This window comes from Elephantulus edwardii, unplaced genomic scaffold (assembly GCF_000299155.1).
Source record: "Elephantulus edwardii isolate Elephantulus edwardi_28Jun2011 unplaced genomic scaffold, EleEdw1.0 scaffold00042, whole genome shotgun sequence".
Classification (NCBI taxonomy): domain Eukaryota; kingdom Metazoa; phylum Chordata; class Mammalia; order Macroscelidea; family Macroscelididae; genus Elephantulus; species Elephantulus edwardii.
In genome coordinates this window covers 20079499-20106292 of record NW_006399792.1, presented here as the reverse complement: position 1 = coordinate 20106292, position 26794 = coordinate 20079499, and the positions used below count along the sequence as shown (strand labels likewise).

Here is a 26794-nt window from a genome sequence, read left to right as displayed (position 1 = left end):
TCCAGAATTAAGGTTGCATAGAGAAGTGTACTGGGGTGGGGGGTGGGGAAAAGGGACAGAGAAGTGGGAAATGTATACTAATGAAGGAATTTCTTTTCTTTTTTTTTTTTTTTCTCTCTTCGGAGGGGGAAGCGAGCCAGTGGGGAGGGGTGGGAAGGGAGAAAATTGCAGCAATGAATGAATGGAAATCCAAAACCTCTGTAAAAAAAAAATTATAGAAAATAAAAAAAATCTGCCATTATTCCTGTTTTAAAAAATAGGCATCAAGTTACATGATCTGTCTCCAATCAGAGATAGTTCTAAAGCTTAGAAAATAAAATTTTTTAAAGCTTTATTTGTTCGTTTTAAACTTGATAAATATTTACTATTTGTGTAAATAGTGTGATAAAGTTTAGAAAGGCATGGAATGAGGGAAGGTAATTAATACCTAATAAACATTTTCTACATGGAAGGAAGCATACTAAGTCCTTCATAAATCTTTCTCATTTAAGCCTCAATCAGTAAAGTTGTGGGGGTTTTGTTTTGTTTAACTTTCTTTTAAATAGTGTTTTATAGCTACTAGGTAGTTAAGAGATGGAGGTCAGATTTAGTTCTCCCTCAAGAGGGAGAAAAGTGTAGGATCAAGAAACGTTTCATGGAGAAGTTGGGTTTACTGAACTTTTTCTCCTGTACCGGTAGATTCTGAACCATTTTGGGGCCAAACACTCCTTTTTGGGGGAATGTGATAAAAGTATGAATCCTTTTTCACAAAAACACACATACACAAAGACACAAATATTTTTAAATCATTTCAGAAAGTCCACAAGCCCCAATAATTCCTTTTCAGTAAATTAAGACATACTTAACCGAAAAAGAGATACTTCAAAAGTTAAACTAGCAAAAAAAAAAATCTACAGACCTTGAATTCCTGTAGTTCCAGTCTCCTGTCATTGATCTCTTTCTCAAGTTGAGCTTTCTCTACTTGCATGGCACCAGCAGTTCGTCCATGCTGACCAACCAACTGCGTCATATTTTCAATCTGTTGTCGCAAAATCTCGATTACCTTGTCCTTTTCTGCCATCTGCAGCTTTAGGGCCTCACATTCAGTCTGCACATTTCTGAGATGATCCCCTTCATTTTTCAAATGCTGCAGCTCCTGCAATTTCAAGTCCACTCGGGAGCGAAGCTTCGTGATCTCTGCATTGGTAGCCTCTATGGCTCTCTCTTTTTCCTGGAGGGAAGCTGTCAGATCTGATACAGTTCTCTCTGAGCTCTCCAGCGTCATTTTTTTGGCTGTCAATTCTTCTACTACTTTGCGAAGCATCTCTTTGGTGGATTCAAGTTGAGCAGTCAAGGAAGACACTTTTTCTAAACTTTCATTTTTTCCCTGAATTGCTGCCATCTGATTAAGACAAGATAATTTCATGGACGTGAGAGGACAAGAATAGGCAAGCTTAATGAAGGAAATATATTACATTAACTCAAAATATGAAATAATAAATAATGTCGTTACATTAACTATGTCATTAATGTACACAGCTCTAGATCTTACATGTAGTAAGAAGATCAAACTGAGAAGGCTTAATAATACCAAATAGAAATAAGGAATCCAGAGAAGTGGGCAAAATGCTGTTATACTGTTGGTGCTGTGTACCATTTCGTCAGAACTGACCCATAGCTGATCCTCCAGTGGATTTTCAGAGACATCAAATCACATAGGAGGAGACTGCCCATCATTCTCCTGCAGAGCAGCTGGTTCATTCAAATCATGCACATTTGAATTGGTAGCACAATTCCTTCCCAAAAAGCTACCAGAGCTCCCTCTTTTATATTGAGAGTACTTTAAGTATGTTTACAAAACAAAATGCAAATAAAGTGATTAAAAAAATTAATTTGCTCTGTAAACTTTTAGCCAAACCACAGCAACATTTTAAAAAACATTTAACAACTTTTTTTCCAAATAGAGAATTTGAAGTTTCCTCTGAGGTTATTTTCTGTGACAATTTAAATAAAATAAAAAAATACACTTTCATTTTTTCCCCCTGCCATCTTGGATCCCACGATGGCCTCCTGGAAACGGAACTTCTAAATCACAAAGATGGTTGGGAGGCTGTGGTGAAAAGCCACTTTGCTAGCTATAAATGAGGTCTTTGAAACCAGAGGGAGCAACAGCTACTCTTAAAATTGAAGGATTTAAGCCCAAGGTGAAATAGAATTCTATTTAGGCAAGAGATGTGCTCATATTTACAATGCAAAAAGTAATTCAGTGACTCCTGGTTGCAAACCTAACAAAGAGTAATGTGGGAAAGGTAACTCGTGCCCATGGAAACAGTGGTATGGTTCAGGCCAAATTTCGGAGTAACTTCCTGTTAAGGCCACTGGACACAGAATCCATGTATTGCTGTATCTCTTGAGAATTTAAACTTACTGAAAAGTAAATAAATAAAATAATGATTTTTTTAATAGACTTTCAAGCAAGAGGAAGGCTGTAGGACTGAAGACAGCTATCCTTGTTCTTGATTTGCTTCCAACTGATCCCTTTATTATATCCCTAATGGAAAAACAAACAATGGTTTTTATGCAACGCATATTCACATTCTCTAGTTCTCATTTGAAAACGTGTAATATTCTAAGATCTACGCCAGAGAATACAAAAATCTTTGTCTGGGTCTAAGCCCTTTTATAGGGAGCTCTCATGGCCTGGAGGCAAGATTCTGTGCTGCAGTCTCAAAGGCATGCAGTTTAAGGCCACCAGCTGTTCCACAAGAGAAAGATGGGCAGTCTCATGCTGTGCAATAACTGACTCTGAAAACCTATCAGAGGGTCAGCTATGGGTCAGTTCTGACTCACCTGTACACAACAAGAAGCAGCCCTTTCATAATCTTTCTGATTTGGGGAAGCTTGCACTTTCCTGTAAGGCTTTCTGCATTTGTGGCAGTAACTAACCATCAGAAGCATATCTTTTTATTACCGAGGATACACTGCTACTAATAAAGCATGTCACATTTTTCTATTAATGCACTGTAGTTGGGTGCACCCATCTTGTGTACATATGAGCATCTATCAATTTAGAGGGAAAGAATGAAAAGTTTCTTCTGGGGAAAAACATTTGTTGGAAATCTTCAAATCTGTTAATCCTTAAATCTGTCTATGCTTTATTATGGATTACTTTTCTATAGCAGAAAGGCAACTAGAAAAAAGTTTACTCAAGTCTTAGGGAGCTTTGGTGGCCTAGTGGCAAGAAGCTGCACTGTAATCCCAGAGGTACATGGTTTGAATCCACCAGATGCTCTGCTGGAGGAGGGGCAATCTCCTCCTGTACCAATCAAACCTGATTTGACAGTACACACAAAAAAGGATAATTAAAAAAAAAAAAAGGTTTACTCAATCTTAGATGAATGCAAAACAAAGTATAATGTTTTTAGTTTAGTAAGTGGTTAAATATACAAATAATGGGATTTTGTAGACTGCTTACAGAATTGACAGCTATAATCTAGACCCATATATGCTTTTTAAAACTTTCAGTTAGTCTGGAAACTAAGGTGTGCCTGATCCAGGCCACAGTCTTCACAATTACTTGCTATGCATCAGAAAGCTGGACAATGACTAGGGATGTTAGAAAGAGAATTGGTATCTTTGAGCTGTGATGCTGGAGAAGAGTATTGACTATACCCACGGACTGGCAGGAGAACAGTTTCATCCCAGAGAAGGTGAAACCAGGCTGATCCTTGGAGGCAAGGATTCTGAGGCTTTATCTGGTACTTTGGGCATGTTGCACGGAGGGACTAATCCTTGCAGAGAGACATCATGGTTGGAAGGGTGAAGGGACAATGCAAGGGAGGAAGACCCTTGATGAGATGGGTTGTTTTAGTGACTGGGGTAATAAGGGTAGGTGTGTCAGAGACAGTATGGTTAGCACAGGATAGAGCAGGGTTTAGGGCTGTGGTACATAGGGTCACTATGAGTCACAAGCAACTTGATGGCACATAACAACAACAAGAAGAAGACAAAAATTAATCCAGAATGTACTATTTATTCCTTAGATCAACCAGCCATAGAAGATCTTAAGGGCAGCATTTTCTAAGGATAAAGCTCAGAAAGCAGGAAGGGATAGGATGGATTGAAAAGAGAATCACAGGGAAGCAGTAGGAATTGTGTTGTTAAAATGTAAGGATTTATAAAACAAAATGTGTTTTGTAGTAATAGAAACTTTCACACAAATCAAAATTAAAAGCTGGGGTTGGGAGAGACATATGTACTGCCCTCCTCCCCACCAAAGCACACCATCACTCAGAGCTGGCAAAGCAGTTCCCTAGGTTCTCTGACCTGCCGCTCCATCTGCCCCTGACACTCGCTCTTCATGGCCTTGAGAAGCGCCTCCAGCCGCTGCACCTCCATGTTCCTGTCATCAAGCTCCCGTCGCAGGTGGTCAATGGTGATGCTGTTGCCTGTGTCTCGATCCCACAGACGTTTATTCTGCTCTTTCTCCAGACTCAACTCCTTTTCTCTTTTATGTAGATCAGCCTAGGAGAAGTGAGGAACATTTTCTCCCTGACCGTTAGTATGACATAATTGAAATTATTTTTTACAAGACTTGAGATATCTTCTTTGATTTGGGTATCTGATTCCTATTTTTTTTTAATCGGGTAGGTAAGAGCAAATACTTCCTAGAAGAGTACAGTAACATTTTACTTACTTTTAATTTTTTGGCATCACAATTAAATCTCACAGTACCAGACCCAATATGAATATTCTAAGAAAAACATATACTTCATGTCAAGTGTTTTTGTGTAATAAAGTAATGTCTGGCAGCTTGAAGGAATAACAACAGTAACTAGGCATATACTGCTTCAGAAATGGCATAACTGTGTCTGGTACTGGGATGGGAATAGTAGTTGGCCTATGAAAAAACCTACATAGTGAATGTTCCCTGTGAGCAAAAACTCTACAGTTTGAAAAGATAAAGTTTACTACCTTCACCATCAACAAAGGAATGGATTGAGAATTTGTAGTATATTCACACGATGAAATACTAGACAGCACTCAGAAGCAATGATTTTGTAAAATACTATATAACATGGGAGAAGTTAGAGTGCATTATGCTGAATGAACTAACTCAGTCTCATAAGGAAAAATACTGCATAAGATACTATAAAAATAGAAGGGTAATTATTAAGTTGTAGCAAGTAGTCCAAAGGGGGAAGGAAAGAAAGGGGATATCATTGGGGCTGAGGTCATGGGGGCTGAGGCTGGGGGGAAAAAAATCACAAGGTCACAGAGTTTGGTGAGTAAAGGGAGGGGGTAAAGGAATTAGGATAGATCTAGTGGGGACCTGAGAAGATGGGGTGATACTGGGCATAAACCAATGGTGATTAATTTTGTAAAATACAGGGTATGATCACATAAAATGCAATGTGAATGCAAGAATGTATGAAACATCATGTATATGAATAAAACACAATGTATAAGAATTTTATATGCAAGCTAATATAAAAAATTTAAAAAGGGAGTGAAACAGATATGCTACCTTCAAAAGATTTTCTACTCAAACAGAAAGACAAGACACAGAAAAACAGAAATATTTCTTCATAAAAAAAGTCAGAAATGAGGAATAGCAAAGACTAATGAAGGAGGACAAAAATGCTTTGAGGAGAAAGCATTGAGTCAGACCTTCAATATGAGTTGGAGATGCAGAGACCAAGAATAAAGGATTGGAAAGGAGTATGTATGGGTTATTTCAAATGATGGGTATATGCAAAGAGGTAAACTGGAGCTAGCTCACAGTCTTAAATATTAAGAGGCTAGGTCATGGAGAAAAGAATGTTTTAGTTGATCAGAGTTGTTACATATAAACAAGCTTTATACTGGAGCATTTTCATGGGTGGGTTGATGACCAGAGAAACAGGTGTCAAGAACATCTGCCGGAGATGACTGTCATGCTCCACAGAAGAGGCAATAAGGGCTTGAACGAGGCTGGGAGTAGTGTCAAAAGGGAAAGGAGCAACTGAGTTTGATGAATTTTCAAATATTTGCTAAGATTTTAAAATTAACCCTGAGTATACTGGGAAAGGTTTGGACCTTCCTGAAAGTGGTAAAGTCCTACCTTTTGCACATATTCATCAAATCGTTTAGCTCATGAAGGATGGTTTAACCAGGAAAGAGTATGATGTCGTATAATGCAGTCTCTAGTAAAGAGAAATTTATTCTCCTACACCATTAGTATTACATAAAAGAGGGCCAAATTATTCTTTTCCCATATTTCTCACCCTAGTGTACCTCCTGGAAAGGGTTAAACCAGGTGGCTCCTTGGAGGCAAAGATTCTGAGGCTCCGTCTAACATACTTTGGACATGGTGTGAGGAGACCGATCCTTGGAGAGGGACATCATGCTTGGGAGGGTGGAGGGACAGTGCAGGAGAGGAAGGCCCTCTATGAGGTGGATTGATTCAGTGACTGGGATAATTGGGATCGGAGTGTCAGAGACAGTGCGATTGGCACAGGATAGAGCGGGGTTTAGGGCTGTTGTACATAGGGTCGCTATGAGTTGCAAATGACTCGACGGCACATAACAACAAACAACAACAATGTACCTACAACTAGCTGTGGTGGCATAGTAATATTATTTGGCCAATAACCCAAAGGGCAGCACCTTGAACTCACCATCATAAAGATGTGGCAGTCAGCTTCTGTAAAGACTGTTGTTGATCTTAGGTGCTGCTGAGTGTGACTCATAGTTACCCCTAAACAGTCAACCTGAAACCTGCCCCACCCTAGGCCATCCTCATCATCTCTGAGACACTAGAGTCCACTACTGAAGTCAGAGTGTTACTCCATCTTGTTAAGTGTCTTCTTCTCCTTCACTGACCCTCCATCTTTCCAAGCATGATGTCTCTTTCCAAGAAATAGCCTCACCTACCTACATGTACAAAGTGTGAAAGATCAAGTTTCGTCATCTTTGCACTTTTCCCAAGGACATATCTCTTTTTGTTCTTTTGGCAGTCCATGGGATACTCAGTACTCTTTTACAGCACCACAACTCAAAGGCATCAAATCTTCTTCTGTCATCTTTATTCATTGTCCAGCTCTCTGACGCATAGCAGGTGATGACTGAGAAGACTATGGCCTGAATCAGGTACACCTTAGTCTTCACACTGACATCATTGCTCTTCAGTATTAATAAGCAGACTTGTCCAATGCAATATGTCTACTGATTTCCCAATTTCTGGTACCAAGGGTGTTTACTGTTGACTCATGCAAGATGAAATCATTGACAGCTTTAATCCTTTCTCCATCTATCATAATGATGACTGTGGCCTTGTGGTAAGGATCTTTGTCTTCTTGATGTTAGATGTAATCCATACTGAAGGCTGTAGTCCTTGATCTTCCGCAGCAAGAGCTTCATATCTTCCTCACTTTCAGCAAGCACAGTTGCGTCATCAGCATAACACCAGTTGTTGCTAAATCCTCCTCCAATCCTGATGCCACAATCCCCCTTTTTAAGAGTCTGGCTTTGTGAATTATTTGCTAAGCATACAGACTGAAAAGGTATGGAGAAAGGGTACAACCATGACACACACTCTTCCTGATTTTAAACCATGCAGTGTTCCCTTGCTCCGTTTGCACAACAGCTTCGTGGTCTAGGTATAGATTTCATAGAAGCACAATTAAATGACCTGGGATTCCCATTTCTTTCAATGTGAGCCATAATTTGTTATGATGCACAACGTCAAGGGCCTTTGCATAGTCAATAAACACAAATATATACATTCTTCTGGTATTCTCTGCTTTCTACCAGGGATCCACCTGACAGCAACAATGATATCCCTATAGCCTTGGAAATACTATGGGAAAGTTAGCTCCATTCTGCCCTATAGTGTCACAATGAGTTTGAACTGTTGTGATAGCAGTGAGTTTGGCTTGGCTTGGGTTATTACCTTCAACAGAGGACTGAGGCTGACTCACTATGTAAAGAACACTATTTTTTCTCCTTCTTAATATTTCCACTTAAACTTCCACTAAAATTTGAATAATTAAAATATGAATAATTTGTATGTGCTTCTGAATGTTATTTGGCTTTAAAATGAACACTTAACACTCCACTTTTAGTAGCATACATTATCTGGTGAAAAGAATATGGCTGAACTTTTGAGACCCGACTGTTCTTCTAAAAACAGTAACAGAAAAAGATGAAGTATACATAGTATTATATTTTTACATGGAAATTTTGACTAGCATCTAGGATAGTCTATGTGTACATGTATTTATGTACCAGGATAATTTGAAATTTATAAATGGAACTAGTTTGTTAAATATTTTGGGGAATAACTTCCCAGAATTAATGTCATTCACATTTTAGAATATAATCCTACCAACAGTTTTTGAAGTTGATCATCCAAATTTCCAGATTCCTGGCTGATTTGATCACGCTCTGACCGTGCTTCAGTTAGCTCTGAGTTGGCAAGGACTAGTTGCTTCTCCAGCTCTTCTATCTAAAAGGAAAGCATACAGCAGTATCTGTGTCAGTAGAAGTGTCAAATAAATAGTCTTTAGAAAACAAATGGTATTATTTGAGGGGTAAAATTAAAAGCTATTGTGAAGGCTTCTGGTCAAATTTAGTGTCAAAGTAGTAATAAAAGGGCATATTTATGTTTTTATCAAACAACAATAATCAAATCAGTTACACAACACATTCTGTAGGTAGTCAAATGTCTCAAGATTATCAAATATCAATGTTTGATTTTTATGGCCTATCCCACTCAGTCAAAATTTACAATGTCCAAATATTCCAGTATTAAACAATTTCATGTCAGTGGCTGTGACATAGTGGATATTACACCTTGTTTGCTGAAAGTGGAAAGGACCTGAAAGACTTGTTACAGGAGATCAAAGAATATAGCCTTCAATATGGATTATATCTCAACATAAAAAAAAAAAAGCTTTTATCACAGAGCCAATAGGCACCATTATGATAAATGGAGAAAGGATTCAAACTGTCAATGATTTCATCTTACTTGGATCTACAATCAACATCCTTGGTACCATCAGTAAGGAGATCAGAAGACACAATGCTTTGGGTAATTCTGTTGTCATGTATCTCTCCAAAATACTGAAGAACAATGTCAGTTTGAAGACTAAGGTGTGCCTGATTCAGGTCTTTTCAACCACTTGCTGTGCATCTGAGGGATGACAGGAAGATATGATGCCTTTGTATTGTGATGAGAAAAACACTAACTATCCCATGGATTGGGGGGGAAAACCCAAAACAAACAAACAAAAAAAACCCCTCAAAAAACCCAACCCCCCAAACAAAACAAAAAAACCCAACAACAAACAGATGTAGGAAAAAGTGCAGTCAGAGTATTCCTTGGAGGCAAGGATGGTGAATGCTTCACTTCACATATTTTGGGCTTGTTGTTAGAAGCCGTTTCCTGGAAAAAGGATATTTCTAGAAAGGTGAAGGGGTAGTGAAAGAGAGGACGACCCTCAATGAGGTAGACTGGCATGGTGACTGTAGCAATAGGCTCAAGTATATTAAAGCTGATGAGATGGCACTGGATAAGACAGGATTCAGGCCTATTGTTCACAGGGTCACTATGAGTCATACTCGACTCGATACAACAGTGGCTATCTATGAGACTTGGGCCTGCTAGGTGAAGCCATAGCCCAAGAACTTATAAAAAATTTTCGAGAAATAATTTGTAAATAAATAACAATGATTTTCTCTTGTTAAAATACTTAGTGTTCCTCAAAAAAATATTGATAATACAACATTAAACTTACTGCATCAAACTGGTGAAATCCCCTCTAAGGCTCAGAAGTCTGTCCAGCTCTCAGATGTGTAACAAGCAACTGAAAAGGTCATGTCCTGGGTTAGTTGCACCTTAGTCTCTAGACTGACACACGTTGCTTATGGGCACTCTGGAGAGGTCCTTGACAACAGATTTCTCCAATACAACTCATCTTGTGATTTACTAACTTGTGATCTGTGCCAAGGGTACCAATTGTTAATGTGAGAAAGATGAAATTGTTATAAACTTTAATCTTTTCTCCATCTATCCTGATGGAGCCTACTGATCCAGGGGTAGGTGTTTGTGATGTTGAGATACAACTCATATTGAAAGCTATAGTCCTTGACCTTCTGCAGCAAGCACATCAAGTCTTCCACCTTTTCTGCAAGCAAGGTTGTGTTATCTATACAATATATGTTGATGATTTTCCAATTCTGATGTCACATTCTTCTTCATAAACTCTAGCCTCTTGAATCATGTGTTCAGCATACAGACTGAAAAGATACGGAAAAAGGATATATCCCTGATAAACTCCTTTCTTGATTTTGAGCCATGAAGTGTTCTCTTGCTCTGTTTGGATAACAGCTTCTTGGTCTAGGTATAGGTTTCACATGAATACAATCATTGTTCTAGGATTCCCATTCTCAGTGTTAGTTACAATTTGTTGTGATCCACACAGCCTTTTCATAGTCAAAACACACATACACATCCTCTGAGTACTCTTTGCTTTCAGTCAAAATCCACTTGGCATCAGCAATGATATCCCTATTCTCATCCTCTTCTAACTCAGCTTGTATTTCTGGCAGTTTGCTGTCAAAGTACTATTTTAGGATAATCTTCACCAAGACTTTGCTTGCATGTGATATTAATGATATTGTTTGATAATTTCCATGTTGTGTTGGGTCACATTTTTTGGGAATGGGAATAAAAATAGATCTCTTCCAGTGAGTTGGCCAGGTAGCTGTACTCTAGATTTCTTGACACAATCTAGTGAGTACATCCACAGCTGCATCTGTTTGTTGAAATGAGTCAACTATTAATTCCTTCAATTCCTGAGGCCTTACATTTTGTCACTTCCTTCAGAGTAGCTTGACTTTTCCCCTTCATTAGTATTGGTCCTTGATAATATGTCATGTCTTGAAATGGTTCTGTCTCCATCAATTATTTTTGGTACAGTGACTCCATGCATTCCTTCCATCATCTTTTGATGCATCCTGGATCATTCAAAATTCTGTATATCAGCTTTTAAAAAGATGAGTGAATATAATATATATACAGAGAGACACATAATTGGGTAATTTATTTAACTGTTTCAGTCCTCAGTTTTTCAACTATATAATGGGGATAAAAGCATTAAGTTTAAGGAGTATAACACTTGCATTTTTCTCTTACACACAGGGCAGATGCTAGATTTATTGGAATATGCATTTCTATTGCATATGCCATAAAACTCAGTTGCTAATATTATTCATAAACTCTAGCTGCAATGTATGCTAAGAATTTAAGATCTTAGATGATGAAAATTCTAGATTTATATTTTAGCTGAATCATACAATGTTATAATTTAGAACATGTTAATAACACTCAGTGTTTAATACTTATAGATGTAAACTGTGATAGCTACAATATTATCATCCACTTTATAAGTTTAAGAAATCTCTCATATCTGCATAAGTTATCTATTCTTTCTTTCTTCTAACGAATCTATTCAATAGGTTTCCAAAACAATGGTTCAATTTTCTTAGAAAAGGAGTGAGATTAACTTTTTCTTAATAATTCTCACAACTTACTTTAACCTGGACTGGGTTTATATAAGATCATATTTCAATGCATATATGCTGTAATTTTATATATAATATATGCATATATATTTATATGTGTTTATACCCATACACATTTATATATATATATATATACACACAGATAGTCATACATACATATAAAACACATATACATTATATATATGTTTGTTGCTGTTGTGCACCATTGAGTCAGAAACAAATCATAACTAACACTCCAGTGAGTTTTCAGAGGCTTTAAATTGCACAGAAAGAGAATGATCATCTTTCTCCCATGAAGCAGCTGGTAGATTCAAATTGTGTCTTTTAATCTTGACAGCTTAACTTCTTATGACTAGGCAATCAGTATGCGCTCTCTATATGTGTGTGTATATATGTAATATATATCCTATATAACTACGTGTGTGTGTGTGTGTGTGTGTGTGTATGTGTGTGTGTGTGTGTGTGTATGGCTGTCAAAAAACCAGATATATCTTGGGGAAAGTGCAGCCAGAGTGCTCCTTGGAGACAAAGATGGTGAAGCTTTGTCTCACACACTCTGGGTATGCGAAGAGGCTATTCCTTGGAAAGAGACATCATGCTTGGAAAGGTGGAGGGTCAGTAAAATTGAGGAAGACCTTCCATGAGATGGACTGACACAGTGACTGCAGCAATAGTTTCAAGTATGTCTTAGATGATGAGAATGGCAGAGGACAGGACAGGGTTCCAATTTATTGTTTACAGGGTTGCTATGACTGCACTCTTCTCAAAGGCACCTAACCATAACACCAACAGGGGTGCCACAGAAAAGCCCCATGATCTATCTCTACTGCCGTCATTGAAAATACTATGGAGAGCAGTTCTATTCTGACACAAAAGGAGTCAAACTCAGTACAATCACATCAGATTTCTTTTTATATCTGTTTTCATTTAAAAAAAAACCCATAAATGACCATTTAGTAACATTAAACTTTACAGTCAAATCTGTGAGACAAAAAAATAAAAAAGAAGAAAAAGAAAGCCAATTCTGATTATTATCTTTTGGTTTAAAGTTTATTAAGTATCAGATGTTCCTCCAGGCACCGGCAGGAACATTTGTGTTGTAGTTGTCAGTACTGACTCAACTGCTATAGCTCTGCTTTTACCTTTCACTTTTTAGAATAAAAATGATTTTATTATTAGTTATTCAATAAGAAAGATAAATGGAGAGTGAAAGGGAAAACCATTGAAGTAGCAGCTGAGCTAATACAAACAGTGTAAAAAAACACTGTAAATAAAAGCTTTTCAATGGCCAGAATGAATAATGACATCTGAGGTATATTAAAGGTTGTTTTTCACTTTTTTAAAAAATAGCAGCACTGGTTTTCCCTTTTACCAGCCATGAATCCACTTTTTGGTTTGGATCAATAGACAAATGAGTGCTGAGAACTTGTTCTAATTGTAATAGAGATTTTAAAGGTATGGCAAATTATACCAAATTACAAAGACTTAAAAAAGAAAAATCTGTGTTCAAAAAAGCACAGACAGGTTGGCACAGGAACTATGCAAGGAAATTCACACAGAAAATTCCTGCACAGTATATAGCTCCAGCCAGTGCTACTAAATTTTTTTTAAATACCAAACCAACCCCAACTGCTTTCAAAGTAGGAAAAATAAACTTGAAATCAAGATCATGAGCTATTTTGTTGTCAAAAGCGAAAGTTAAGAGTAAAGCCAGATCTGTTGAGCCAATAGTGACAGCTTCTGGTCCAAATTCGTAAAGGGAAATTCTGGAGTTTCTCCTAAAATGGAAAGAGAAGAATAGAAAAAAGCATTACCGTAAAACATTTCTCTAAGTTACAAAAACTATAGCTAAAATTTTCTCTGAATCAGTTTTATTCTCACCAATACTAAAATACTTCATTCACTGTCAGGCTATAAATGAGTTTCCTCTTAATGTGAGAATTTTACATGGAAAAATTTGGTTCTGACCTGCCAAATAATCTATTTTTTTTTCAAACAAAATATTTTTTGAAGGAATTTGACTCCAGGAGAAAATACCAATACTGCCCTGATCTAATGTACTGATGTGTAATATTAGCAAACTCTCTGAAGTTTCACACAAATTTCACTTCTCATCACAGCTCTGAAAAATTATGTTCATTAGTAATTTTCTCCCTTATTGTTACTTAGATAGAATGTATTATTTTAATAGGCCTTAGTAAAAGAAATCTCCTCCTGTTAAGATTTAAAGCATTAGAACTCCAACAGAGGGTCATTAAGAGTTTAAATCGAGTGCATCTAAATTTCAGAAACAATCTCCACAATAGTCTATGTGTTTCCTATTGCCAAAGGGGCCCTTTAGAGTAGTGAGAGAAGATCTTCACCCTAAAACCCACAGCATCCCTTTTCAGCAGGAAGTAGCTAAGAGGATATGCCATCCCCTTTTCCTTATGAATCAGGGTGAAGTCTCTCTCAGGGAGGAGTGATAGGGAATGGCAAAGGACACACTGACAAAGGAGATCAATCAGAACTGGTTTTGACAAGCACTGTGGCAATGGGACAATTAAAACAGACTTTTAAGGGGGGGGGAAGAGGAACAAACTGTGGAGGAGGGTAGAGAAAATAGTGCAACCATGAATGAATGGAAACCCAAAATCTCTGTAAATGTTCACTAAAATTAATAAAATTTAATAAAAAAAGAGTTTAAATCAATTTTATGGCAGTGAGTTTGAATAATCTTAAAGGGACCCTGGTGGTGTGGCAGCATAAGTATTGGGCTGCTCTATGGGAGAAAGGTGAGATAGTCCCTTCTTATGAAGATGTACAGTCTCAGAAATATTATGGAAGGTTAACAAAAGTAAGTTTTATTTTTGTGGTTTAGTAATACAAAGTACATAAGAAGGAGAGAATGTATGCATACTTTCTTTAACAGACACTATTTGTGCTCTGTATTTTATTGAAGGGACAGCAGAAACCCCATTTTTTATAAACCCCCATTAACGCTAAAGGCAGAAGAGGGCCATAAAAATTCTTAGCTTAGGGCAAGCATGAGTGCCCCGGGTAAAGCCTGGTCTGTCCTTGAAAAGTAAGGAATTAACTAGTGTCTACGTGACACAAAAGAAGCAAAGGCGGGCAAAGTAGCCAGTCTGTCAAAAGTCAACCCACCAACCGTGATCGCAATCCCCCCTGCCCTAACAGGGGCACTCAAAAAAAGCTATAAAAGCAAGTGGGAGGGGAAACTCGAGGCTTTTTCTTCCTTCACCACCTTCCTGACGAAGGAGAAAAGTCTCCACGTGTGGAAATTATATAATAAACGCTCTTGAAATTTCAGACGTGTTTTTAGATTTGAGGGGCATTTCATGGGCAGAACATTATAATATTAGAATTATTCATGACCCAAAATGAAGCCTTTTCTGTTAATGCGATCTTCCTTGTGCATATGTAAATCCTATTTCAGGCCTGAAGAGATCTTTGTATTAACATAGTAAGACAGTTTGACTAAACTAAAAAGAAGTTACTGTTAAGAAAACCTAGTTAACCAGCAACTTGGTGCTAATTCTATTAAATTAAACAGGCTGTACTGTAAAGCTAAATAAACTAGACTTAAATTAATGAAGGGTAAAGTTGCTAGTCCCTTTTCTTTCTATGGAAATATTTACTATTTAAGCTGCAAAATTCTGGGTGATCCTCCACTGTTTTACATTAGAATAGAACAAAAGAAAACAATAATTTTAACATCATACTTCTATCAATCTAACCAAAAGCATATACACAGAAAATTCATTCATTCATCTAAATGTTTAGGCTCTACAATGCCAAATAAATTTACCTGAGTACTCAGAACTATTTTTGTATTCTTTAAATGTATTTTCTGACCTTTTCCACAATATCTCAATTTACAGTTGATCAGAAAAATACTGTTGTTATGTATTATCAAATTAGGACTGTCACAAAGCTGACCTTTCAGAGGCAGTAAATCACAAGGGAGGAGAAGGGTCATCTTTCCCCTGTGAAGTAGCTGGTGACTGGCAGAATGTCCAACAGTAGTTGGTGGATTTGAACCACATGGTAATGGCAGTGCAACTACTCACAACTAAGCCACCAGAGCTCCCTGATCAGCAGGACACTGATTATATTATCACGAAATAAGCAAAATAATAATGGGTGATGGGTTACTAGAAATAATTTTTCCAAACAATATAGTGGTGATAAAATAGAGGTGAGTTTTAGCTTTATTAGGGAGCTCTGGTGGCCCATTGTTAAGTAAGAGTGTCAAGTTCACCAGCTTCTCTGTGGGAGGATAGGCAAACTCCTTCCATGTTATATATTTCCTCTGAAAACTCACTGGAGTACAGTTGGTGGATTTTCTAAGGTTACTTTGTCAATAAACAATAGATCTGAATAATTATTCATGAATATCAGCTATCATATTGTACCACATAAAATAGTTCGCTCTCTTGCTGACAGATGTGTCTATCACCACATTATCTATATAAAAATTATGACCTCACTGCTCTTGTCTTCAGGGTAGGGTCATGCCCTTTTGAATAGGCTTGTTGACCCTGAGGAGAATGGGCATTCTGTTAAACACCTGAAAAAATCTGCTACCAAGAAAAGAAATCATTAACACAAAAAGGTAGACCTCAGAGAAACAGGGAAGAATAAATATTTCTCTCTAGGATTTGGTTTCTTGGATACATCCCTTAAGTAGTGTAAGGTTTCTTAAGAATGCTCCTAGGTGAGGGAGCTCTGGTGTCCTAGTGGCAAGAAGCTGCACTGCAATTCCAGAGGTATGTGGTTTGAATCCACCAGATGCTTTGCTGGAGAAGGAGGGGCAATCTCCTCGTATACCAGTCAGATACAATTTGACAGTATACACACACACAAAAAAGAATTTTTTTTTCTTTTTTTAAAAAAAGAATGTTCCTAGGTGATAAACTCACTACTAACAAGCTAAGTTTTAGCTTACCCTCCAGTAGGTTTTCAGAGGCAGCAAACTGCATGGAAGAAAACTGCCCATCTTTGTCCTGTAGAGAAGGTGGTGGATTCAGATGGTTTGCCTGGCTTCACAGCACTGTTTCTTATCATTAGTCCCTAATAGCTCCCTACCATAGTGGGTAGTCCTAAAAAAATGTTTGAAAGCCACCACTGTCCAAAAAGAAAAGGTCTGTTCCAACTTACAGAAACCCTTCAGGATAAAGAAGAACTGGCTCTACAAAGGTTTTAAGGCTGTAAATCTTTACAGATGTGGACTCCTTTCCTTTTCCTGCTGAGTAGCTGGCTGGTGGCTTTAAACTGCTGACTCTGTCATGAGGGCACAAATCTCATCACTGAGATTATATAATTTCACATTACTCTTTACTGTTTAGACTTCAGAAAAGTAGTATGTAAATTTTCCAGCCTGTGTACCTGCTGAGCTACAAGAGTTTGAAGTCTTACAGCCAAGCATTAACTACAGGAGAACTGAGGAGAAATTGCACCCTCTTCTGGCCAGCACAGAAATTAAATGGGCTGCCCTGGGAGGACACCTGGAAGAACTATTGTTGTGGCTAGCTGCTATGGCATAGACTCTAGACTTCAGGTGGCCAGAGCTATGGTATACAATTGTCTCTTTTCATATGGAGCTTTATTCTTAAACTATTATTTGAGAAAATCTGGGTTATTTTATAAGAAAATCTGGAAACTTCCTTATACATTATTTCATCTAACCAACTGAACCTGTTAATTAAAACAAATGCATGAAACCAAAATGTGACTTTTGAGTCTATAGCACTTGAGTTTAAAAAAACCATCTCAATAAACAGAACACTAATAATGAATATCACAGGAGTTATGAAATGACATCTTAAAAGATCATCCTTTAAGAAAGTAAAAGGTCATTACAAAGATGGGAAGAAAGAAAAAATCAAAATCAATGGCAAAAGAGACTTTGAAAACAGCATTAGCACATGGAGACACCTTGTCCACCCTTACGAGCATGTCCTTCTCCAAGGACTGATTGATCTCTCCTGGCCACTTGCCCAAATTAAGTGAGGTGGAACTTCAAAATCCTAGCCTCCAAGAAGAGACTTATTTTAAACCTTTTCAAAACAGACCTATTTGTTTTCTTGGCAGTCCATGGTATGTTCAAGACTCTTCTCCAGCATCACAACTCAAAGGCATCTACTCTTCTTCTGCCATTCTTAGTCACTGTCCAACTTTCTGAAGCATAACAAGTAATTGGAAAAAAAAACATGGCCTGGAGTAGGGGCATCTTTGTATCTAGACTGACACTGTTGCTCTTCAAGCACTCTGGATAGGTCCATGACAGCAGATTTTCCCAATGCAATTCATCTTTTGAATTCTTGGCTGCTGGTATTAAATCTTGATTGTGGATCCAAGCAAGCTGTAATTGCTAACAACCTTAATTTCTTCTCCATCTATTATGACACTGCCAATTGGCCCAGTGGTGAGAATCTTTGTCTTCTTGATGTTGAGCTTCAATCCATATTGAAGACTACAGTCCTTGACCTTCTGTAGCAAGTGCCTCAGGTTCTCCTCAGTTTCAGCAAGCAACCTTTAATTTAATACGAATTAAAGGCTCAACATCAAGAAAACAAGATTTCTGACCACTGGACCAATAGGCACCATCACCATAGAGAAGACTGAAATTGTCAATGATTTCATCTTGCTTGGATCCATAATCAACACCCCTGGTACCAACAGTAAATTAATCAAAAGACATATTGCACTGTGAAAATCTGCTGCCAAGAACCTCTCTAGAGTGCTGAAGAGAAAGGATGTCAGTTTAAAGATTAAGGTGCACCTGATCCAAACCATTGTTTTTTTCAATTGTTTCATGCATCTGAAAGTTGGACAATGAATAAAGATGACAAAAAGAGAATTGCCGTTAAATTTATTTATTTATTTTATGTGTGTACCATCAAATTGGATCTGACTGGTACAGGAGGCGATTGTTCCTCCTTCTTCAGCAGAGCATCTGGTGGATTTGAACCGCGCACCTCTGGGATTGCAGTGCAGAATTGCCTTTAAATTGTGGAGTTTGAGAAGTATACTGAATATTCCCATAGATTACCAAAAGAACAAATAAGTCTGTCTTGGAAGTAAATGCAACTACGGTTCTCCTTGGATTAAAGGATGATGAAACTTCATTTCACATACTTTGGGCATGTTGTACAGGGTAGTCAGTCCTAGGGAAAAGACCTCATTCTAGGAAATGCGGAAAATTCAGAGAAAGAGATGAAGACAATTAGCAAGATGGACTGACAGAGTGACTCTAACAATGGACAGAGATTGGGAGGATAGCAGAGGATATGACAAAGCTCAGATCTGTTGTTCATAGGGTTCCTAAAAGTAGTAGCTGACTTGACAGAACCCAACAACAATAACAACTAAACTTATTCCTATAAATCAGAGGTAAGGTGTGAATAATTAGCTAATAGTTGTAGTTGTTGTTGATTGTCTTCAAGTCAAGCACAATTCATAGCACCCTATGAACAAGAGGCCTGAAAACCCCTTTACAACTATCAACATTTATCAAAGTTCATAGGGTTTCCAGAGGCATGTTATTTAGGAAGTGGATGCCACTCCTGGTGGCCTGTTATTAGCTAATAGTTAACAAGTGAGCTCTAGTGGCCTAGTGGTAAGAATCCACGCTGCAATCCCAAAGGTATGTGGTTTGAATCCAATAGCTGCTCCACAGGAGAAGGATGGACAGTCTCCTCCCGTGCAATTTCAGCCTCTAAAAACTCAGTGGAGGGTCAGCTGTGGGTTAGTTAACAACAACAACAGAGGTGGCTAAAACTGCACTAAATTGTTTGTGTCATTATTTCAAGATTGCATAGGTTTGTACGTGCTACAGCCAAGTCAATTCTAACTTATGACAATCTCATGTTTATCAGGGTAGAACTGTGCTCCATAAGGTTTCTAATGGTGCATATGACCAGGCCTTTTTTTTCTGAGATTCCTCTGAATGCACTGGAACCTTTACTCTTTTGGTTAGCGCTTTAACTATCCGTACCACCATGAGATTCTCTTATAAGAAGGGTGAATACATATAGAACTATATACCAAACTAGGATACTTTTCAGGCTGAAAGCTGGCATTCCTAAAACAGGACACTGGAATAGCAGTTGTTACCTGGTATTGTCTCAGGCAAATGTGGGTATGTGGTCACCCCACTCACAGGGAACAGAAACACAAACTGCTCTGAAATGTTCTCTTCAGTGTTCATGGGGTTATTAATAAGGTTCTAATCCACCAGCTTCTCTAAGGTCGAAGGATGGACAGTCTTCTCCACTAAAATTTACTGCCTCTGAAAACCTGCTGGAGGTTCAGCTCTGGATTGGTTCTGACTCAACGGCACACAACAACAAAATGAAGCCTTGTAAACATAATTAATACAATCCTTTAAAAAAATATTTTTAAGAAAAATACTAGAGGCACGCAAAAATGTTTTTCTAAGAAAATGGAACATAAAATTAAAAATGATATTTCTATAATTTAATGTAGATAATTGGGCAAAACACATCCTCTAACTCCAATTTATAAACTACTTTAAATATGATATACTAAATTCTTTATTTGTGTAACTTAAATCTCTGCATAATAGTCTCTGGAAGTAGAACAGAGAAATCTAAGTGTACCTTGTCTTCATACATCCTTTTTGCTTCTCTTAACTCAGAACGTAGCTGAGAAACAGTAGATTCCAGGTCACTGAGCTGACGCATATACATTGAATTCTGGTTTCTTGCTTGTTCTCTAAGTTTAAGGAGAAATAAAATCAAACAGCAAGCTAAGAATACAAGATATATAAGGGTCTTCTAGTTTGTAGACACCACCATTAGTTCTTGTATATATTACCTTTTATTTTCTAAAACTGACTCAGCTGAAAAATGTTAATTGCTGAAGCTAGGTGATAGATAGATGGGAGTTCAGGAATTTTCACCTTTCTTTTGTATATGACTAAATAAATAAAATGTTGGAAATTTTTTATCAACTCAAATAATAAAAATATGAATATGCACATATATTTATATATATTAATATATGTGTGTACATATATCTATATATGGTGTGTGAATTTATGCTTTATCACAGTTGAAATATGATACTCAATTAAGATATTCAATCCCAACAGGCCTAAATACTTGCAAAAATACTTCTGATATGGTCAGATATATTTTTATATATTTATATCTTTTCTGTTCACTTGAATATTAGAAAAATGTTATTTCCTGTGTAATAAATTACTAAGCCACTTTAGAATTGTTGTTGTGGTGTACTGTAGAGTCGGAACTGATGGGTTTTCGGAGGCAATTAATTACACGGGAAGAGACTGCCCATCCTTCTCCCGTGGAGCAGCTGATGGCCTCAAAACTGTGTACCTTTGAAATTGCAGCTCAGCTTCTTGCCACTAGGCCACCAGAACGCCTTTCAGAATAGAAAATTAATTAAAATAATATCTCTAAAATTAATAGAAAAGATTATCTAGCTCATACCACCAGGACACATACTGAATGATTTCCAACTGACTTTGGATGCTATTGGCTTGGCTTCGAGCACTGCTAGCTTTCTCAGTAAGCCCTGATATTTCAACTTCATGTTCATTCATTAACTGTTCAATCCTGTACCAAAAAAAAAATGTGGGAGAGGGGAGGTTGAGTGTCATTTGCTAGAGAAGATCTGGCCTGGTTACAAATGATTTCAAAATACTAGTGATTTTCAACATTTTACATTTATTATCTTGCTTTGGCTTTGAATATGCTACTTTTCAATGAAAAGTATCTAAGATCCAAAATGCTTTATCTAAATCCCTTAAGGATTAGCTAAACTTGAAAATTCTAAGTATTTTTAATGTTACAAAGGCACAAAATTACAAATACCATGCTACATAGTACTCTCAGGGAGATGCAGGGTGCAGGGCAGCATCCGGTAAAGCAAACCTATCAGTAATGCAACAACAGGCTTATAAATGTTGTTGGGTACAGCAGACTTGGCTCTGCTTATAGTGACTCTACGTACAACAGAATGGAACCTTGTTCAATCCTGCACCATCCTCACAATTGCTGCTGTGCTTGAAGTTTACAAATGGTCATGCTAAATCATCTTGTTTTGTGTACTGTCAAGCTGGAACCAACTTCAGAGCTGACCCTCCAATGGGTGGTGGATTAGTGCTAATGAGATACACTGCCAATGCAAGGTACATGGGTCAAATCCACCAGCTGCTCATCAGGAGAAAGATGGGAAATCATCTCTTGTGAGATTTACTGCCTCTGAAAATCTGCTTTAGGGTGAGCTATGAGTCAATTCCGATTTGATGGTACATAACAACAATTAGCAATAAAAATAAATTGCATGGAAGGAAACTGCCCATTCTTTCTCCCACCAAGCAACCAGTGAATTTGAAATGTATGCCTTTAGGTTTGGCTGCGCAACTCCTTAAACCTAAACCACCAGAAGCTAAAATGATAGATTACAGAAATCTTACACTAACTCAGATTTTGTCAACAAATGAATTTGCCATAAATCTATTAAGTAAAGCTTTTAGTCAGAGCTTTTAAGATTTTTAAATTGCAAATGAGAGACTGAGGACCCATGCTGCTGCTTTTCTATAATTTTCTGTACCTGAAAAACCTACCGATCTTGATGTTGCTGAAGAAGTAGTTCTATTTTGTTCTGTGATTCAGATTTTAGTGCTTCAAGCTGTTCTTCTACCTGGTTTGAGAAAAGAGACATTGATTTAGAGATTGGTCCAACTGAAATGTGAAAAATTTAGGGATTTTATAACTAAGAAATGCTTTAGAAATCAGCAAGTACAAGTAATACTAAAATTAGATACATTCTAATGAAATCTTTAACTCTGGCTTTATTTTCATGAAGCTATACAAGTAAATTCAGTTAGCTCTGCATTTATTAACAGAGGTAATTACATATTATTTTTTAAAAAGGGTAACTTGGCTTACTTTTAAGATTTAAAAAAATCTTTAAAGTTTAATACTATTCTCTTAATGAGTTTTAATATAAAACAAAAGTAGTGTTCTCACCACTTACTGGAAATATCCTCCCTTTAAGATAAGAAATCTCTGTGTCTAAATCTCTCAAGATTTTACTAACAGCTGAGCCCAAGTTACGGATGTGAAGAGTAGGCAGGCTTTCATGATCATATACTTTCTTGCCTGAGGCTTCTTCAAAGTCAACCAGGACAGTTCGGATTTCTTGAAGCACTCCTTCATGAGTGAGCATCATTTTTCTTAGCTGCTCTATCTGTGCACTGCTATCTTTTAGCATGTCCTCCTTGAGGCATTTGGCAGCTTCAAGTTCATGAACTGTATTCTGAAGTTGATTTCTTAAATCATCCTGGGACTGATTCTCTCTCCGTCTATGAGATTAATTGAAAGAAAAAAAATTGGTAAAATTTGTACTCACATAGGTACTTTCATATTACAAAGAGCAAAATAATTTCAAGAAACAAATAGTAACCTGATGTCAGCCATGGCATCTCTTTCCATTTGCATCTCTTGAAGTTTTGTTTGCAAATCAATGACTGACTGCTTCAAGTAAAACTTTTGTTTCTCATGTAGTTCATTGCTCTGTGGAGGGGGAAGGGGAAGCCACACATATTAGTCTCTTCTATATTTATCTAGGAAAGACTATTCCTTGATGGTCAGCCCAAGAAAGGAAAATCCCCAACAAGATGGATTGACACTGTGACTTCAGCAATGGGATCTAGTGTGTCAGAGATGATGAGGATGGCACAGGATAGAGCAGGGTTCAGGTCAGCTATTCAAAGGTTTACTAACAAGAACAACAACAAAGTAATGATTGCTAAGGAGTCACACTGCTAACCATAGGTCACACCTTTCTGGTGGTTCGAATCTACTACTGGTTTTACAAGGGAAAGATAGGCAATCTCATTCCATCCAATTTACCGCCTCAAAGAAACCCAATGGAAAGTCAGCTATGAGTCAGCTTTGAATTGATCGCAATGAGTGAGAGGAATTCAAAAGAAACTGTGGAATCATATTATGTAGCATGTCAGACTATTAACCACCAGTGGTTTGGATCCACAGGAAAAAAGATGGGTAGTCTCCTCTCCGAAAGAGGATCCCTATAAGTCAGAATAGACTCAACATAGTAGAATGGTTTAGAGGTATATATTTCCTTATAGTTAATAATTTTCAAAGATTAATTTATTTTATTGACAATGCAAAGGCATTTGACTGCATGGATCACAACAAATTGTAGCTGACTCTGAGAAGAATGGGAATCCCAGAACACTTGATTGTACAACGTATAACTTGATTGTGAAACGTATACCTGGACCAATAGGCAGTCATCAGAAGAGAGCAAGGAAACACTGCTTGGTTCAAAATTGGGAAGGGTGTGCATCAGGGATATGTCCTGTCTTCATATCTTTTCAATCTATATGAGGAACAGATTATCCGGGAGGCTGGGCACTATGAGAAGTGTGGCATCAAGATTGGAGGAAGACTCATCAACAGTCTGAGGCATTCAGATGATACAACCCTGCTTGCTGAAACTGAGGAGGACCTGAAGCGCTTGCTGCAGAAGGTCAAGGACCACAGCCTTCAATATGGATTGAAGCTTAACAACAAGAAAACAAAGATTCTCACAACTGGGCCAACTGGCAGCATCATGATGGATGATGAAGAAATTGAGATTGTTGACAGCTTCAGTTTGCTTGGCTCTACAGTCAACACTCTTGATACCAGTAGTCAGGAAATTTAAAGATGGATTTCACTGGGAAAGTCTACTGTCAGAGACCTCTCCAAAGTGCTGAAGTGCAACGATGTCAGTCTGGAGACTAAGGTGAGCCTGATCCAGGCCATGGTCTTTGCAATTACTTGCTATGCATCAGAGAGCTGGACAATGACTAGTGATGCTAGAAGGAGAGTTGATGCCTTTGAGTTTTGGTGCTGGAGAAAAGTACTGAAAACACCATGGACTGGTAGGAGAAAAAACAGGTTCATCCTAGAGAGGCTACTCCTTGAAGGCAAGGATTCTGAGTCAGATTTCTATCTTGTGCAACTCTGTGAAGGTGGCACCACACATAGCTAAAATTATGATTTTGGGGGAAAAGACCATGTTGGAAATGTTGAGTTTACAGAGCCTGACAAATATCTCCAGCAGAAATGTCAGGTAAATACCAGAGTATCCTATACCAACTAAGTGTGGAGCTCAGAAAAGAGGATGTGCTAGAAATATAAACTGAGCACTCACTGGCAAAAAATTACAGTGAAGGTCACTGAAAACAGTATGACTGTATATAGAGAACTTTACTGGAAAAAAAAGACCGAAAAAGAACGAGCTCAGAAAAACTAGAAGCAGCTTGTGTTTCCATAAGACCTAGGAGAAGAGAGTACTTCAAGAGGAAAAAGTTAAGTGTGTCAAATGATAATGAAAAGTCGAGTAAGATAAGGAATAAAAAAGCATTAATTGGATTTAGCATCACTGATACTACTTCTGTAGAACAGATCACACTGTTACTTTTTAAATATCTCATCCATAACACTAAAACTACAACTTTGGAAGGGGCAAGGTCTTTTATCAATCTTTATATAATCAGTACCTAGCACAACATTTGTTATATAGAAAGTAGAGGCTAGAAATTATAAGTATGCAAATATGCCTGCTACTCATTTACTGATTCAAAACATATTGATGAGGAGTCAACAGTCTCAAGTGCTTTTCAGAGGATGAATATAGAAAATGAACGAAGATATTGTGCTTTCTACTCTCATTGCCACCTCCAGGCCTCCTACAGTGACATGTATTTTCATTCGTGTACTTAAGACAAGGTAGTGTTCTTATTAAATCACAATGACTCCTATGCACCCTATTTATCTTTACATTCTGTGCACATTAATTCAGTACTAACTAATTTTCAGTACTTGAAATGAAATTGTGAGTTTTTTCCTACCATGCTATATCTGATGTGTGAAACAGTACACTAAAATGTGTCAAATATTAAAAATGGGCTATGTACAAAAGGCATTAAATGTATAGAGCACAATACACTTAACACTGTCTAGAGAAAAGGATTCAAAGAAGGAAACGCTTAGCTAAGTCTTGATGGGTAAGAGTTTACTAGGTAAACAAAATAGATAAAAGAGAATGGTCAAAGTGTAAAGGTCCATGCATAATAAGATAGTGTAACTAGGGAAAAAGCAAGTAGCTTGGTACCGGTGGATTGGAAAGTAAGGAGATGAAATGAACAGGGAGAGATTAGATTACAAAGAGCTTTGCATAAATGAGTAAAAAGTTTCAAGTTTATGCTAGAGAATGCTGGTATCCAACATGCAATTGTAAAGGCTGGTTAAAGTCCACTTAAACGTATATAAGACCCACTTGATAATTTCAGCAAAAACATCTAGACACCGTTCACCTGGCATTTGTACATACACATTTAACAGCTACCCTCTTGTATTGTTTTGTAAATAGGTATCAAGTTTTGATAGCAGGAAAGCATCCCTGACTCAATTAATCACAGTGGTTGCTCATAAATGCTATCAAGCCATCTCTGAATAGTGATTCCATGAACACCATAACAAAACACTGGCCAGTCCTGTGCCATCTTTACAAATACTGCTGTGCATGATCCCACTATTGTAGCCACTGTGCCAAATGCGTATCACGGACAGTCACCTTTTTTGCTGACCTTGATGAATGTTAATTGAAACATTTTGAGCTACCAAGTTTTACTAAAATTACACCAGTAAACTAAAGCAATTATAAATAATAATTGACAAAAGGAAAACAGATATGTAGAATCTCCAGCAACTCACCTTCTAACACTGAAATAGAAGGGGTCAAATTTGAGAAGTGTCACCAATACAATTATTATAATGTAATGTGCAAAGAGTTATATATAGTTGGAGAATAAAAAGGTAAGAACTCACTTGGCATTACTCAAGCTGAAACAACAGAAGAACAAAATGAAGCCCTGGATTGCAATCCTGAAAGATGTTAGGGCAAAATCTTGAATGATTTGGGAAGCATCATCAGAAGATGGAGGGAATACAAAGAGTTACTGCACCAAAAAGAATCAGTCAACAATGAAATATTTCAAGAATTAGCATATATGATAAAGAGCCAGTGGTGATAAGTGAAGAAGTTTAAAGCTGCATTGAAGACACCAGCAAAAATAAGACCCCAGGTATCTATAGGATACCTATTGACATATTTCAAGTAACAGATGCAGCCTTTGACATGCTCTCCAGTCTGTGTCCAGAAATTGGGAAGACAG

The 26794-nt window shown here is 37.4% G+C and overlaps 1 protein-coding gene and 1 pseudogene across 1 annotated transcript in view; one reads left to right on the top strand and one right to left on the bottom strand.

Moving 5' to 3' along the window:
• Positions 1–26794, bottom strand: part of CCDC158 (coiled-coil domain containing 158) — a 137976-nt gene that overhangs the window by 105994 nt on the left and 5188 nt on the right. Inside the window, exons 4-11 of the mRNA XM_006885340.1 lie at positions 23008–23117; positions 22579–22906; positions 22166–22242; positions 21042–21152; positions 20172–20286; positions 8348–8467; positions 4306–4503; positions 899–1381 (exon numbers count right to left, since the gene is read on the bottom strand). Of these exons, the coding sequence (XP_006885402.1) occupies positions 899–1381; positions 4306–4503; positions 8348–8467; positions 20172–20286; positions 21042–21152; positions 22166–22242; positions 22579–22906; positions 23008–23117 (1542 nt within the window). The remainder of the gene's footprint in view (positions 1–898; positions 1382–4305; positions 4504–8347; positions 8468–20171; positions 20287–21041; positions 21153–22165; positions 22243–22578; positions 22907–23007; positions 23118–26794) is intronic.
• Positions 2078–2401, top strand: LOC102867671 (annotated as a pseudogene).